The sequence below is a fragment of the Camponotus floridanus genome, unplaced genomic scaffold (assembly GCF_003227725.1).
Source record: "Camponotus floridanus strain SB8 unplaced genomic scaffold, Cflo_v7.5 scaffold115, whole genome shotgun sequence".
Classification (NCBI taxonomy): Eukaryota; Metazoa; Arthropoda; class Insecta; order Hymenoptera; family Formicidae; genus Camponotus; species Camponotus floridanus.
The window spans coordinates 179,495-194,582 of NW_020229232.1; the positions used below are offsets into that span (position 1 = coordinate 179,495).

General features: G+C 40.8%; 1 protein-coding gene across 3 annotated transcripts in view; it reads right to left on the minus strand.

The window, feature by feature from the left end:
• Positions 1 to 15,088, minus strand: part of LOC105258880 (LIM/homeobox protein Lhx9) — a 169,932-nt gene that overhangs the window by 13,724 nt on the left and 141,120 nt on the right. For all 3 annotated transcript variants that reach the window (XM_011270440.3, XM_020029889.2, XM_011270439.2), the window contains one exon: positions 12,014 to 12,222. In XM_011270440.3, the coding sequence (XP_011268742.1) occupies positions 12,014 to 12,222 (209 nt within the window). The remainder of the gene's footprint in view (positions 1 to 12,013; positions 12,223 to 15,088) is intronic.

Below are 15,088 nucleotides of genomic sequence, written 5' to 3' on the forward strand. Positions count from 1 at the left end.
TCGCATCGATTCTCTATGGTTTAATTTGCAATTAGCACCTCCGATCTGACGACAGGCTGTACATCGCGCAAAGGCACACTCTGGTTTATTCGATGCGAGTTTAAAAAAGAGTCCAATTACATTTATCCGCGTTCGGCTCGCGAAAAGACGTATGATGAAATCGGTGGACCGGGCGAGCTAGGCAAAAAGGTATCGACTACCTCTTAACATGCAGATTACTCCCTAAAGATTTTTGGTTCCCCGAATGTTGATTGGACGATTATTTAATACCTCATCGAGGAGAACCTCCATTATTTCGCGCTATTCGTCCGCTCTTGCGTTTTGTATAATATCTGTGCGTGAAATCGAATATGCGCTATTTTAAGGCCGATTTAAAATTAACATTCATCTCGGCTGAAAGCGGTTAAATCTTTTAGTCCAACGTAATAACGTATACATACGCTTAATTAAATGAAATTAACAGATAGCATCCCTATCAAAGGTAGGGTTTGCGTAACGGAGAGACCGAGGAGAGAGATGCAGCGCGCAAAAGAGCGAGCGAGAGAGAAGAGACGACTCGCAATAGTGCGTATCACGGGAGTTGTGGAGAAGATCCGGCGGGGGAGGGGAGGTAGGTCCAATCGCATTTAATAGCACAAAATTACGCCGAAATTGGATTCTAATTTAGCGTTCACGGGGCAAATGTATTCAAATTAGTTCAAGGGAAATAACAAGTTCTTCGCCCGCAGGATTAAATAAATTTTCCTTTCTGTTAATGATTATGTAGATTGAACGACATTTCTTCTGGTCGACATCGCGTTCTGGCGTGTCGCGTCTTTTTTTTTCCTTTAGACAGGTAGGGGCGCCACGCCATGCCGTAGCAGAGTCCACGGGACCGAATTAAGGATAATTGCCTCGTGCGGCGAGAGACCGAAAGAAGAAGGACGGTGAGGATAAGGCGCGACGGTATCGGCCATTACCGGCCAGTTCGTAAACGTCGGGCATTGATTTTCGACTACATGTGAATTCCGTTAATTTTTATGATTTCTCCGTGTCCATTTCCCTCCCTCCGTCTCTCCCCGATTTTTCGATTTTTTCGAGAAAAATAGTCTCGACAATTTTCCAATGCTCGTTATAATATGGATGGGAAATGAATTAATTATCAAATCGACTTCGCTTCTAGAGATTAAAAAATTATTAAAAACTTCGATCGACTCGTAAATGGACGCTGCATATTTGTAAACCGGTGCGATTTTATTCGCACGACTTTAACACGAACGCGGGATTTCGCGAAACGGACGCGCGAAAACTCGATCGCATTAAAGCGGCGACCGCCGAAGAAAATACTCGATATACCAATAAAACCGATATGCCGCGTCGAAAATTTGGTGACCCGCGGAATGAGACACTTGGCAACCACCTGTGGCACGGCATTTCGAAACGAGTTCTAATCTTGCCAACTATGGGCCGGCCGAAACGCGTCATCGAATTTCCGGCATCACTCGCGGATCGGATCAAAATTGAAACGGAAATTACTTTTCGCGCCGAGCCGTTTTACGTTGACGGCTTAATAACTTGGCTGCGGCACGATAAATTAGTGTACCGTTATTATGTTATATATCGTTTACCTCGAGAAATCATTTCGAAAATCCACGCGCTTTGCTACGTCGAATAAAAATCGATGGAAAAAGGAAAATTAGATTATCGACGTCATCTTTTATCCGATGTAAATTCTGCAATAAAGTATATATTTTTTGCGAAACCTTTGCACATCCTTGCGCCCGACTTTGTACAAATCCATATTGGAGCGCGCGTTCCGTAACACGAACGATATTATTATAATATAAGCAAATTCTATAATTAAAAAACGTTCGTTTAATATTCAATCAATATTAATAAAGCAGATATGATTGGTTTTCAAAGGTTTCCATTTAAGATTCATCAACAAAGAGCTCGACTGAGAAGTCGACGCGACGCTTCGTCATGCCATTCGTTCACGATCCCCTTCGACGTGAAATTTGTCTCATTAACAATCTAATTAATAATCCAATTACGCAGCAAGATCCACCCCGCGGCATATTTTCACGGTAAGGGGAAAACAATTCTGTCGGACGTTTCCCTTCCACTGCAGGTAGACGGAGAAATAGCGATAGCTTTGCAAGAGAGTGAGGCAAGTGGAAGAGGGTTAGTGCAAGAGAGGATGAAGGGGGGGGGGATGTTTACCTCAACCCCCAGGAATTTAATAAGCAATTACCAGGGATGAAACGAGACGCATCCGTGTATCTGTATAACGAGGCGGTTTGCTGATGTGTGTGTGTGTGTGTGTGTGTGTGTGTGTGTGTGTGTGTGTCTGTGTATGTGTGTGTGTGTGTGTGTGCATGATGTGAGTGTGCGAACGTGCGGATGGGCGCGAGAGAGAAAGGGACGGACAAGGGGAGAAGGACGCTCGTAGAAAATGTAACAGAAGCGGGGATTAAAAGAAAGATAGTGAGAGAATAAATGAGCAAAGTGGATAAAAGACGGGAGAATAAGATTGCAGCTCGATTAAAATAAAAAGATAGATACGATATTTCCGATAAATTATAACAGATTTCTTCGAATTATACTTTAAGGAGCACAGAGATGGTCTCAAAACTGTTTAAAAATTACCTATTACATATGATACACTTGTATCATCCATTTCAAGAGAGGCGATTTCGCGTCGATTCGCACACGATGAATTTTTCTTCCGGCATGTCAGGTACATATAAAATGAGTAATTCGCGGCATCTAAATATTAACGTGAAAAAAAATTCTCTCTAAAGAGTTAATTAGGCTTGTACGCTGGTTGGTAGACTAATGTTTTAGGGAAAATCGGATGCAGCGGCAACAACAACGTAAGCGTATTGCGGGAATCCTGTACTCTCCGGCCCTTTAGTATTAACGCGATATGAATGTGCTGTGGCATAAAGAGAGAGAGAGAGAGAGAGGAAGAGAGGGAGAGGAACTATAGAGGATGCGGGGATGGGTCCGTTTTCGTGGTTAATTGGCTGGGTGTATTTGCACGTACTTGCGGCGTAATTATGTGTATACACGTATGTGCGTTGCCTAATACCTAATAACGGCCTTGTGTACCAGCGAGAGCGAGAGATATGATTCGTTCGCTTATATAATGTCGTGACGGCCGCGAGAACATAATTAAAGAGCGTGGAATAAATTACCGAGGAGGTCGGGCAAATACGACGAGAGCCAAAGGTGGAACGATTTACTTTGACAATCCTCCGTGCGACCGCCATTTGAAAACGTACGTAAAGATGAATGCGAAAAAAGTATATTTTGAACGACATTAATTTCGAATCGTCGAAAGGATACGCGATCGGCGTACAGAGAGGCGGCTTCCTCAAAGGACTCGACATCCGGATATTCCGGCCATCGGTACCCTCCCTTTTCCTATGTCTAGCACGGTGGTTTGTCATTCAAGGCACGCCGCCATAATTTGATATATTAGGTACACATAAGCGATGGCTGATCGCGGTTATTAGGTTGGGTACACGCTACAACCACCCCCGAACTCCCATCGGAACGACCCCTGACCTGTTCGCTATCCACCCCTCGTCGTCTCTTGTTCCACCGTCTCTCCTCCCTCGCCACCTTTCCCAATCCCCCATCCTCTTTGCTCTGCCTCGTCGATTCAGATCGCGCGGCTATTTGCTATGCCGCTCGCAGTCGCGAAATAGGATTATTATTATAGCCGTGCGCGCTCGCTAACTTTGACAGAGCCATCCCGAAGTGCGAGAGACGGCGAGGGGGGGGGGGGGAGGAGGGAAGGAACGAGCGCCCTTCCGCGTTTATAGTTGCGACGAAAATTTCGTAAGATGTCTGAAACGACGAGCGACGAGCCGGGGAGTAAGAATGAAACAGAGATGAACGATAATAAATCTTCATTGTATATATTAGCGGAGGAGATAAGCTTAAGAGATTAAAGCGGTAACTTGCAACGGTATTAGGAGAATTGTTGACGGTGACATCGGAATATCTATTTCATTTCCGCTGACACGGTTTCATCGCGGAATTGGCGGAGCCGATTAATAGAGACGAGGGAATTCGTTTCGACGCTGCGATGCAAAAAGACGAAACGTACCGTTCCGACTTCCATTATCGAGATGGCGCCGGCTAAACTACAAACGGCTTATCAACGGCGTAACACGGGATCGCGCGTTACCCTCCCTTCCCCCTCGCCTTCGGCTCGCCCCCGACGCCGACGCGAGCGTCCACGTGTAAAAGTAGCGCGGACATCTAACTGCAATTTGCGAAAAAAAACGCCCGCGCGAATTAACGCCCTCGCGTTCCTTTAATCCACGCGACGATCCGCCGTTATTTTCCTTCCACTGTTCCGTCCCGGACAGTTTCATTAATGCGCGACAATGTGCAAATTCATGCTGATCCTTCGTACGCGCCTAATGAATCGCGCCCCCCGGAATATCGTCGCGAGCCTTTGACAATGCCAGAACACACGTAACGGTGTCTGTTTGGTGCTTCGATCGATTATCGATAATAATCGGGCGAAATAGATAAGAGACCGAGAGAATGATCAGGATAGACGGACTGATTAAGAAATATTATCACGTATTTCAATATTTGTTTTCTATACAAAATTATTTCCTCTCTCTCTCTCTCTCTCTCTCTCTCTCTCTCTCTCTCTCTCTCTCTCTCTCTTTCTCCCTCTTCGAGACAATTTTCAGATAATAAAAATTGAGCAACGGTCATCATTTATTTGTATCATTTAAAAATTCAAGTCTTTACTTATATCTAAAAATATACTCGAGGAAGGAAAGAATAATTTTCTTTGCACAGGAAAAAAAAAATTGAAAATACGTGACAATATTTCTTAACCGATCCTTCATTGGTCTGTCTATTCTAGTTTAGCGTATATCAATTAGATCCGCTTTTTCCGCGCTGATAACATCGGGAAAACACATACAGCCGGGCTCAATAAATTCTCGTTCAAAAAACCTACACGCCGTGCCGTAATTAGTATGCGTGCGACAAATGAAAAATGATTGCGCCGCCGTAGATACGCGGATGCGTGTGTATGCATCCCGCGCTCTCGCGCGGCGCGTCATATCTTGCGCTGAATGCACTCCCGTCATTTTTCGTTAACGCCATGGTTCTCGTACGATATGATAAACCGCGATGTACGGTATTTACCGAAATGTTTCGGTGTACAGAGTATGCTATTTGTTTCCTTAATATAATATATATCTCCCTCTTTCTCTGGACTTCATACAATATACATGTAAGATTAAAAAAATTTCCATTTAATAAATATTAATAATTTTTGTACGGTATTTTTTTACGATAAATTACTCTTTTTTTGTTTCTTGCATGTTTTCGTTGATTCGTCGAGTGTACTTTGAGATTAGTTACGTATGGAATATGAGTATCGACATTATCGAGCGGTTTTATCAAAGAGTAACAGGGCGACGTCGGGACAAATACGTTTCGAAGCACGACGATCGCGCTATTTATTATTCAGTGGGTGGAAAAGGCTCGCCCTCTTGCGTGTATTTCGATCGCAGATAAACCTACCGGCGAGCGTAATGCGGGCTTTTTTACTTTAACGATTAGGTCCTTTTTCATGCGTATGCTCGATTTGTCGAGAGTCGATCCAACGAGAGAAATAAAAATTTACGTTCGAAAAATAAGTCTTTTCAATCGAGAAAAAATGTAAAGAGAGAGAAAGGGAGAGAAAATTTCTATTGCACATTTTTGAAACGTGAGAATATAATTTATAATACATTTAATATTATTAATTATTATTAAAATATTTGACAGAATAATTTAATATTATTAATTTAATGTCAAGACAAGTCTTAAAGAGATTATCGGTTGCTCATAATTGCATATCTAAAATTCTTTTTTCTCTTACATTCTCTCTTTTTTTAACTTTAAGAAGAATTTTCCATTTCTTTTAAGGAGCAATCGTTGAAATATTAAAAACGCGTTTAACCGCGCGATGGCTATTATTAACCTTAAAGACGACTTGTCAACACGCGGCCGGCATAAATGCCATCTAATATCTCGGCAATGATAAATGTGACGGACATCTTCCTCTTTTCGTCGAGACGCGCATAAAACGTTCTCTCAAAGGGAGACCAAAGAGTTTCATCAGATTCCGAGCAAATCCGCAACGTTTGTTAACGCATTCACGTGTTATACTTAGATTGTTGCGTTTAATTGCGACCAACGCAATTTCCGCGAATGTCTTGATTCGCATATATAATCGATGCTCGAAGGTAACATGACTTCTTGTTATAATCAAGTCTATTAATTTATACGATAATAAGCATGATTTTTTTTAAATTTACGCAAAGATATGGAAATGTCGAGTTCAATAACGCTAGCCTTCATATATATTTATGTAAAAATTTATGTAAATATCACCGTACGCATATATTCTATGCTCACAATGGCTCTTTTTTGCTATTGTGACTGACAATGAGATGAGTTCTCGTTCGAAGTAACTTAGTATGCAAGTAGTTTTTACACATAGTACAATTCCTTGAAAATTAGCATAATGAAATTTAGAATTTATCTATGAGATACGCTGAAAATACGCTTTAATTAATTGATTAATTATCGCTGCAATTCGGACAACCAGCCGTAAAACGGAAGCATTTCTCGATCGAGTCGGTCGCGGTCCTCCGGTTCTGGTCGCAGGTCCTTCCCTTCAATCCATCCATCCCGGGAACATCGTTAGATCACACACAAGGGCCTGTTCAAATATCATTACTCGGTTTACTGCGGAGTCAAACGCGAATATCGCGAAATCGCGCAAACATTTCGTGAATCAGCTTCTATCATCGCACACACATACGCACCAGCCGGATATAACCACCTTCTGTGGTATTCTCTTAATTTCCCCCGTGAAATCGCTGTCAAGTTGAACGGATTAATTCCTCTCTATTTACCGCGGCTATTCGTCCCTTTCCCCGCTCTTCTTCTCGCGTAATCTTGTCGAGATTGTAACGAACGGTATTGATTTAATGGTTGAATTATGCTTCGATTAAACTGTCGCGCGAATATATCTTTTATATGTATACATAATCTTAATACAAGGGAATCTACTAATACTTTGTACTCTTTTTCTTTCTTTCTGCTAGCTTATACTTTTTCTAATATTTTTATTTTATTCTATAATAGAGATATAGAATTTGTGCGAAAAATATATGAATTATTTTATAAATATTCTTTTTAAATACTAGAAAAAATATCAATAATAATATTAATTAAATAAATAAATGCAAAGATCGTTGGGAAAGCTATATTTGAAATGTTTATATTTCAAACAAAAATGTAGGAATGACAGTGTTCAATAAAGCTGTCATATGTTATTGTCGTCGTAATTTAAAATGACAAATCACTCTGCATATTATTCGATAACCGCCATCGCGACATTTTCTTTTCGTTCAGTGATCTCATCGTCTACTCGTTAACGTGTGTTTGGATTATGAAAACTATATTTCCGTCGTCATAATAGTAAAATTATTCCATTTGCGAAAATTGTAATAATTACAAGTCGTATACGTATTCACATATACGCTTTAGTCTGTCACAATTAAAATTATCTAATCTCTAAATTTTATAAATATATATCGGTATATATAAAAGTTTAGATTTACAGACAGTTTTAGCGTACAAGAATTCCGTACGTAGCTTTTTAATTGCTCGATACATTCGTTTGTATTAACATAGTACTGTATACTAATTAAATTTGCAAGTAATGAGTGCCGAGTGTTTTCACGCAATTTTAGATCGCTGCAAGAATATTCATAATTCATAATTTTTTCTGCTCTCCCTCTCCTCTTTTTCTCTCTCCTATTAAGGATTCAATTGTAAAGTATCCGCTCGTGTGGTCGAACCATAAATTCTTCAAATTATAATAATTTACATTTTCAAAATTACAAGATGTATTGTCTTAATTATACGTTGTAATTCGTCTTACCGAGTGATGAATTTTTGAGTATTCGCGAGACCGCACGTGTACGTTCATCGAACTCAGAAATTACCAAGTTCGAGAAGTGGCACGGATGGTTGCTGACCAAGGGCAGGAAATTTCCGACTCTAGCCGCGGTCGAAGCGGGTGGGAGACACGGACGAGGGGAGCAGGTCGGGCGGGGTGGTGAAAATTTCAGCCTGCCGGTGGCCCGAATTAAGCGTCTAATTGTAAAGGCGACATGTGTGAGGGAGGGAGAGAGCCCCGGGGGTGACGGCGGAAAGTTGGCGCGACGAGCACGATAGGGGCACATAGGTCGGCCGGAGGTGAGAAGGTGGCGGGGGTGAAGGTAGCAATTAACTTCTCCTCGCGAGATTAGAGCGAGATATTACGAGATATCGAGCGACTTAACGGCAACACGCGAGAGACTTCAAAGGCAGTAATAAACTGCCTCTAATGAACCCCTTATCGCCGGTGCCGCCGTCCTCCCTCCCCCAACTCCTCTTCTTCGTTTCCCTCAGCACCTCCGGCGACCTACCATCTACGTACGTGCCGCCCTCAATGCGATGCGGGTTGAATCGAGCGCGGAAAATATATCGCGTTCTCTTTCGCGCGAATACGATTGACTCTCTTTCTATTATCATCGTTGCTATTCCTGCTACGCTATTATTTTCGTCACTCAAACGTTATAGCATTGTTATTTACATGAATGAAATGTGTGTTTCATTGTAATGTTTCATCATTCATTTCTTTTCCTCGGCTTAAATTAAACTCTGTCTCTCCTTCTTTCTCTCATCTTTTTTGAATAAAAAATTTCTTATATTAAAAAAAATACACGTACATATGAGATTTTTTTAATTCACGAAATACTACAAAATCATACATATTCTCACATATGAATGTATTGATTTCCACAATGCGATGTGATTACACGAATGGCAATTATTAATCATCCTATTATCGTAAAGAGCTCTACCTTGGCCTCGATTTCTTCCAATTGATTGAAAAATAAAAAAATGAGAGCCAATGACGAAATTATTAAAACATTGTCCGTCGCGAAAAGGATCGCGAAGGCAGTCTATTCGTCTTCCCGTTCGACGGTTCGACGGTTCGACGGTTCGTCGCCGTCGCTCGTCGCGGCACTGCGCGGCATGGCGCGTCGCCGAGCTCCGTCAAGCCCAATCATGTTGATTCAACAAAGTACCTACCTACCAAATTGCTGGAATTTGGTATTCGGCCAGAAAGATGGAGGGAGAAGGAGCCAGCGGAGCAAGCTAGAGGGCTGGAAGCCGTCTGATTGCACATCTAGGACAAACCAGCATCACGACGACGTCGCTCCAGCGGAAAGCCGAGCGATGATTGGCCGCACTCACTCACTCATACACACATACACACACACACACACACACACACACACACTCATTCACTCTCTCTCTCTCTCTCTCTCTGTCATTCCCCTTTTCCTCGATCCCTTCAACCCCTCGTCCGTACGCCCGAAACCCGATGGCGTCGGGGGTTGGGGGTGATTGGACGCATCTCGGTGATTGTGGCACCCACCATCCACCCCTCTACACTCTCCCTTCTCTATCCCTCTCTCTCTCTCTCTCTCTCCTTCCGTTCCGTCCTGGTCCACCGCGCCATCCCTCCTACACGGCTGTAAATCGAGTTTACCCTCTTGCCGTGGCTCAGCCCTTCAATCAAACTGATTGAAACATTCCTTGAATCCAAAAGAAACGAACCGCCATCCCTTCTATCTCGCCTCTCCTCAACCTCCCCGCTATCTTTCCGAATCGCACCGCGCGCGCTATCCTCTCCATCCATCTGTCTATCCACTCGGCTCGCGCGGATATATCCGTCGTTCTCTTTTCGACGAGGCGGTTGCAGTCTCTCGCGTATGAGACACCGATGGTGTGTTTCGAGACAACCGGTTGGTTTCAATTCCGACAGTAGTTTGATTGTAAAGCTGTGCGGGGGTATAAAGCGCTTAGCGTGATATGATGTACCGAATGTTCCGCAAGAGCGTGTCATTGTTGCCTCAAGCGAGGATCATAAGCGAGTCTGATACATGTGTGTATCTTCTCAAATGCCGATTTGCGTCGATTTAGATTAACTATTAATTGTAATTTTTATAAATATATTTTTTATAAATAAATATAACAGAAAGAGAATATCTAATGTGTCATATTTACATGTGTGCGTGTGTATGTGTGTGAGAAAGAGAGAAGAATGTCCTATATAATCTTCGTTATTCTTGTAAATTCCTTCAATTTATTCCTCATGTTTCTCTGACGTATTTGATATTTTTTCTATTTCTTATTTTTAATTGATTCCAAAGGAATAAATTCTCAAGAAAGATATGTCGCGTCTGATTTTTTGAGAGCAAGAGCCAGTGGGCATCGCGATGGACGACGTTAGACCCATCCCGACGACGGAGGCGTCTCGTAGTCAAATATTGATACTAGGCCGGACTAAATCGCTCGCCTATGCCAACAGATTAGAACGTACGTGTGCTATGGTCGAGTAATAGCAATCGCGCGATAAGGAAAGGACCGGTGAGATTGAAATACTAATGTTAGCGTAGCGATCGACGTGATCAATCACAAAACTACCTGCTCGTGTCTATATCAATGCCTTCCTTTTACTTTTCTCTCTAGTGTTCTCTTATTACATAATAATGTTTTAGCTACGGTATTATTATTATGAAACACAAATTGGAGGAGCGTGTTTAACTGCACGTAAAATGCAAGAAATGTCGCTCCTCGCGCGGATATAACTAGTTGATGAGCAAAAAAAAAAGATTGACAGTTCCATTACCTCCGGTACGTGCGGCTCGGCCAGGTTGTGCCAATCTATTTCGGGGGGACTAACTAAGTTCAGCGTCTGTTTCTCATTAAATTGCGCTCTGACCTCGAATCCTCTAAATTTGGAACGGCTACGCCGATTAGGTGCATATTCATCGCGACGCGGCAAAGTTTTCAGCCATTCATTGATAAACGATTGGCGAGAGATGTGCATATTGTGCCAAGTATAATGGAATTATAATAGGTGATCGGACAAAATGCAAGTGTCGAAAAAACGTCGTGAAAAAATTCATCTTATTTTCCCCTGACGTCTTTTCGATACTCGTATCGTTTGGGTAAGCGATATTCGCAAGATGTAAATATCGCAATTATTTTCCATCATAAAATTTACATTATTAGAATCTATCAATTTTTGTATTGATACAAATTTTTAATTATCTTATATATCGTGTATTTTCGATATTTTAATTTTCTACATTCCTATTGCTCTGAATTTTAATTTTCCAATTATCTAAGTCGGAATTTATACGTATGGAACGGAATTTACATTTGATTTTGAAAAATTTTCACGCATATATAAATCTCTTTGAGTTTTCAAAGAGATTGAATCTATTGTTTGACATATTTTAACAGCAAGATGAGTAATACCCGACCAAGGCTATCAAAAAAGAAGGCGAATATAATTACAAATTATGACGTAAAACAGCAAGATCCTAGTTCGCGGCTATTTTGCACGAGAGGAATGTTGATTACACGATATTGGCTTCCAGGAATCCTGGCGCGGTATAAATGAACGCGCGGCAAGTACCACGATAAATTAGTTGTAATGACCCGGCACAATAACAGTATTTATTATTAATAACGAAACGTTGAGCGCGTCGTTATTAGCTTCAAGAAATTAGACAGCGCGATTCCCGCGGAGCCGCGCTTGCGCTGACAAAACGGAATATTCGATGCCGTGTGCGACGTAGTATCTAATTTAATGGAAGCGATAATTTCTAGCTTATTCATGAGTGACCATCGTTATCAGCTCTTCAACGCGATAAGCGGCGATACGCGAAGAAGGCTGCGTTCCGGTGTTTACGTAGTGTCGCCTAAATACCGAGAAACGCTTCTTATATACAACCGGAAGAGAGTTTGCTTTCTTTTTTTTATTTCAAACAAATTTTTAAAATATTTTTTTAAAATATTTGTCATCAATCCCGATGACAGATGTCGGTACGTTTAACAGGATAAGACAAACAGACGGCGGACTTACCGTCTGTAGTCGGCCTTGCAGAGAATCATGCCGCTTTTGGTGTAGCAGGACTGGCCGATTTCCCCCAATACCACTTGGCAATACGTGCACTTGAGGCAGCCAATGTGCCAGTACTGATCCATCGCTAGCAACAGCCATCTTTCCACTATTTGTACACCGCAGCCGGCGCAATGCCGAAGGCCTGTTGACCCGCTTGGACCGCCTTCTTGCTACAATGGGACATTTTCGTTTCGTTAATCGCCAGACGAATGTATACCGCAAATTTATAAATAGCTGAGAGACCAGACTGATTTATATCGGAATCAAAATTATTAGCGTTACGTTCTCCCGACTCGAGACAGCGGAGAAAAATAGTCGATTATGAAATTCAAACACGAGTTTAAAGATGATAAAGACACGACGGTGATAACAAGTATTTTTAAACAAGACGCCAAGAGAGTTGCAACACGTCTTAGAAATCATTCCTACCCCATTACAAGTAGAAATTCAGGCATCGTGGTAATTAATGCGAAACAGAAAGTCATTAACGGGCACTAAATCATTACGACGTCTTAAGTGCGCGCTTATTATGAATGCTTACTCGTGATTATGCAAACACACGAACGTAGGCGAATGTAACTCTTCACTCGCGGGATTTACAACTTACTCACTAATTTCACTTTGAACAATATTGCTCAATATTGTATTATTGCCTCAGTTTATCATTAAATCGGCAAAACAACAGCAACAGGCTGCTTACATATTTGATGATTTCTCTTTATTTACATTTAAATAAAACCGTAACGATGAAGAAAATGAGAAAAATCTACGTATGTGAAAGTAGTTATTTCGTTTGTATCATTTGTTTAAAAACAAAAGAAATTGTTGAGTAATTAAAGAATTCGAGCAAACGATTGGATCGATTTGATAGGTAATACAAACCAAATGCATTATTATCGGAGCGAATATACTTTTACACATTGATTTACAAATTTAATATAAAGAAACGCGTATTTCGCCTTTTTCTAGATTTTTATTATCAACTTGAAGAGCATAATAGTAACGCTAAGATGAAACAACAATAAAAAAATATTTTGTTATGAATAAATCTATAACGAGATGATTTATAATGATATATTGCACTGCACTGCATTTAACTCTGATGATATAGTAATAATCTCTCATAATACAAGATGATTCTAAAATAGCAACATTTATTTATAGCACGTTATGCAATTTCGCGATCAATCGGATACGCACAGCAATATTCGACTTATATCGCGGATACAAGAGCGGATTAATTGTCGTGTTAAGGAGCGTCCACTCTAGAAAATTTCCTACATTATGCTTACTTTGATTTCGGTCTTGATATTAGCGGGAAACCACTTATCCATCCGCGCAATGGTGTTATAGTGATACGGATATTGGACTTCCATGATACACTCACTCCGTGTTCCCCACAGGACGAAGAAGAAAAGAAAGAAAAAAAAAGGAAAAAAAAAAGACGATGAAAAATCCGATCCTGGGCCGCACGGATTCACTCGGCCAATGGATATCACTCGGCCTCGAACAACAAGTTCCCGTTGCGGTACACTCACTTTCCCCCACCGCGATCGACGAGATTTCAAAGATCAGGATCCCCTGGTCAATTTTCTGGTTGTACGGAACCAACGGCGAAGCGCCACGATCACGAGCAACGAGCAAATGTTCACAAAACTCGCCGCTTTCGGCGACGCGTTCGCTTGCGCGATGCAGTCATGGACGCGCGCGCAGAAAGGAAACGAGAGAGCGAAACGAAACGAAGCGGAGCGCAGACAGGACCCAACTGGCTGGTGCTGCGGGCCCCCGAATGCCTTGCGGGCCTGCGGGTTCAGGTACCTTCGGTTGAGTGGGGAGGATAAAAAGGCAAGCCTAGAAAGGACCCAACCAACGTTGAGAGAGAATGCCAGATAAAGATGGGAAGAGGGAACGACGAGGCGAGGGGGAGGGGAATCAAGTGAACCGGGAGGGGAAGTGAACGGAGGATCCGTTCGTGCGTGAGAGAGAGAGAGAGAAAAAGAGAGAAAAGGAGAACGAGAAAGATAGAGTCGACAGCAGGGAAGGGAAGAGAAAGAGGAAGGGGGATCTTTTCCATAGCAGCGGTTGAGAGAAAAAGAGAATGGAAAAGAGACAAGGAGCGAGGTGGAGGTGTAAGAGGGGTATATTCTGGGACAGGCTCCCTAAGTGCCGTGAGTCTTACAAAGTTGTATAAAGCGAAAGTTGCAGCAGATTTTTGGATACGTTATATATTATAATGATTAAAAAAGTAGAAAATAAAGCACAAGCATAGCAAAGTAAAAATAAGAGATAAGATAAGAAAAACAATACAGAAAAAGAAAAAAAATAGTAAAAGAAAATGAGAAAAAAAGAGAGAAAATAAAACACCAAAAAAAAAACAAAAAAAATGTAGAATTGAAAATTCAAAAAAAAGACGTAAAATCAGAGGAGCGGAAAAATAAAGAGACGAGAACCAGAAATGAAAACAGAGAAGGAGAAAACGTAAGTGCAAGGGAGAACATAAGGATCTCTAGAAAAGAATAAAAAGAAGAGGAGACCAAAATTAGAAATACAAAAAAATACAAAACGATAAAAAAGCAGTAAAAGAATACAAGAAAGAAACAAGGAAGATGGAATAACAAATAAGAAAGGAATTCAATAGAAAAAAGGAAAACAAAATCACAATGCAAGAAAGAAGTCAAAACAGAAGAAAAGTGAAAATCTAAGGCAAAGATGGAAAAATTATAAATGAAAGAAATTCAGAGATACATTATTCAAAAAAATTCAATTACTCTTCAACATATATTCTTAAATTAAAAAGCAAAGAATTAAAATATCTATAATTTTCTATTATTAAAACTAAAAAAAAGAAATGATAATGGTACAATATATTTAAGATAATAATCTGAGCAACTAAAAACGTTTGGAAACAAATTTTAGAATTTAAAATAATTATAAAGTTTAAAAAATCAAGAATTTTGTAATGCAAGAAAAGGAAATATTGTATTTTTCCAAAATGAATACAATAACGTGTTATTTTTTGATAACTTTTTCATATTC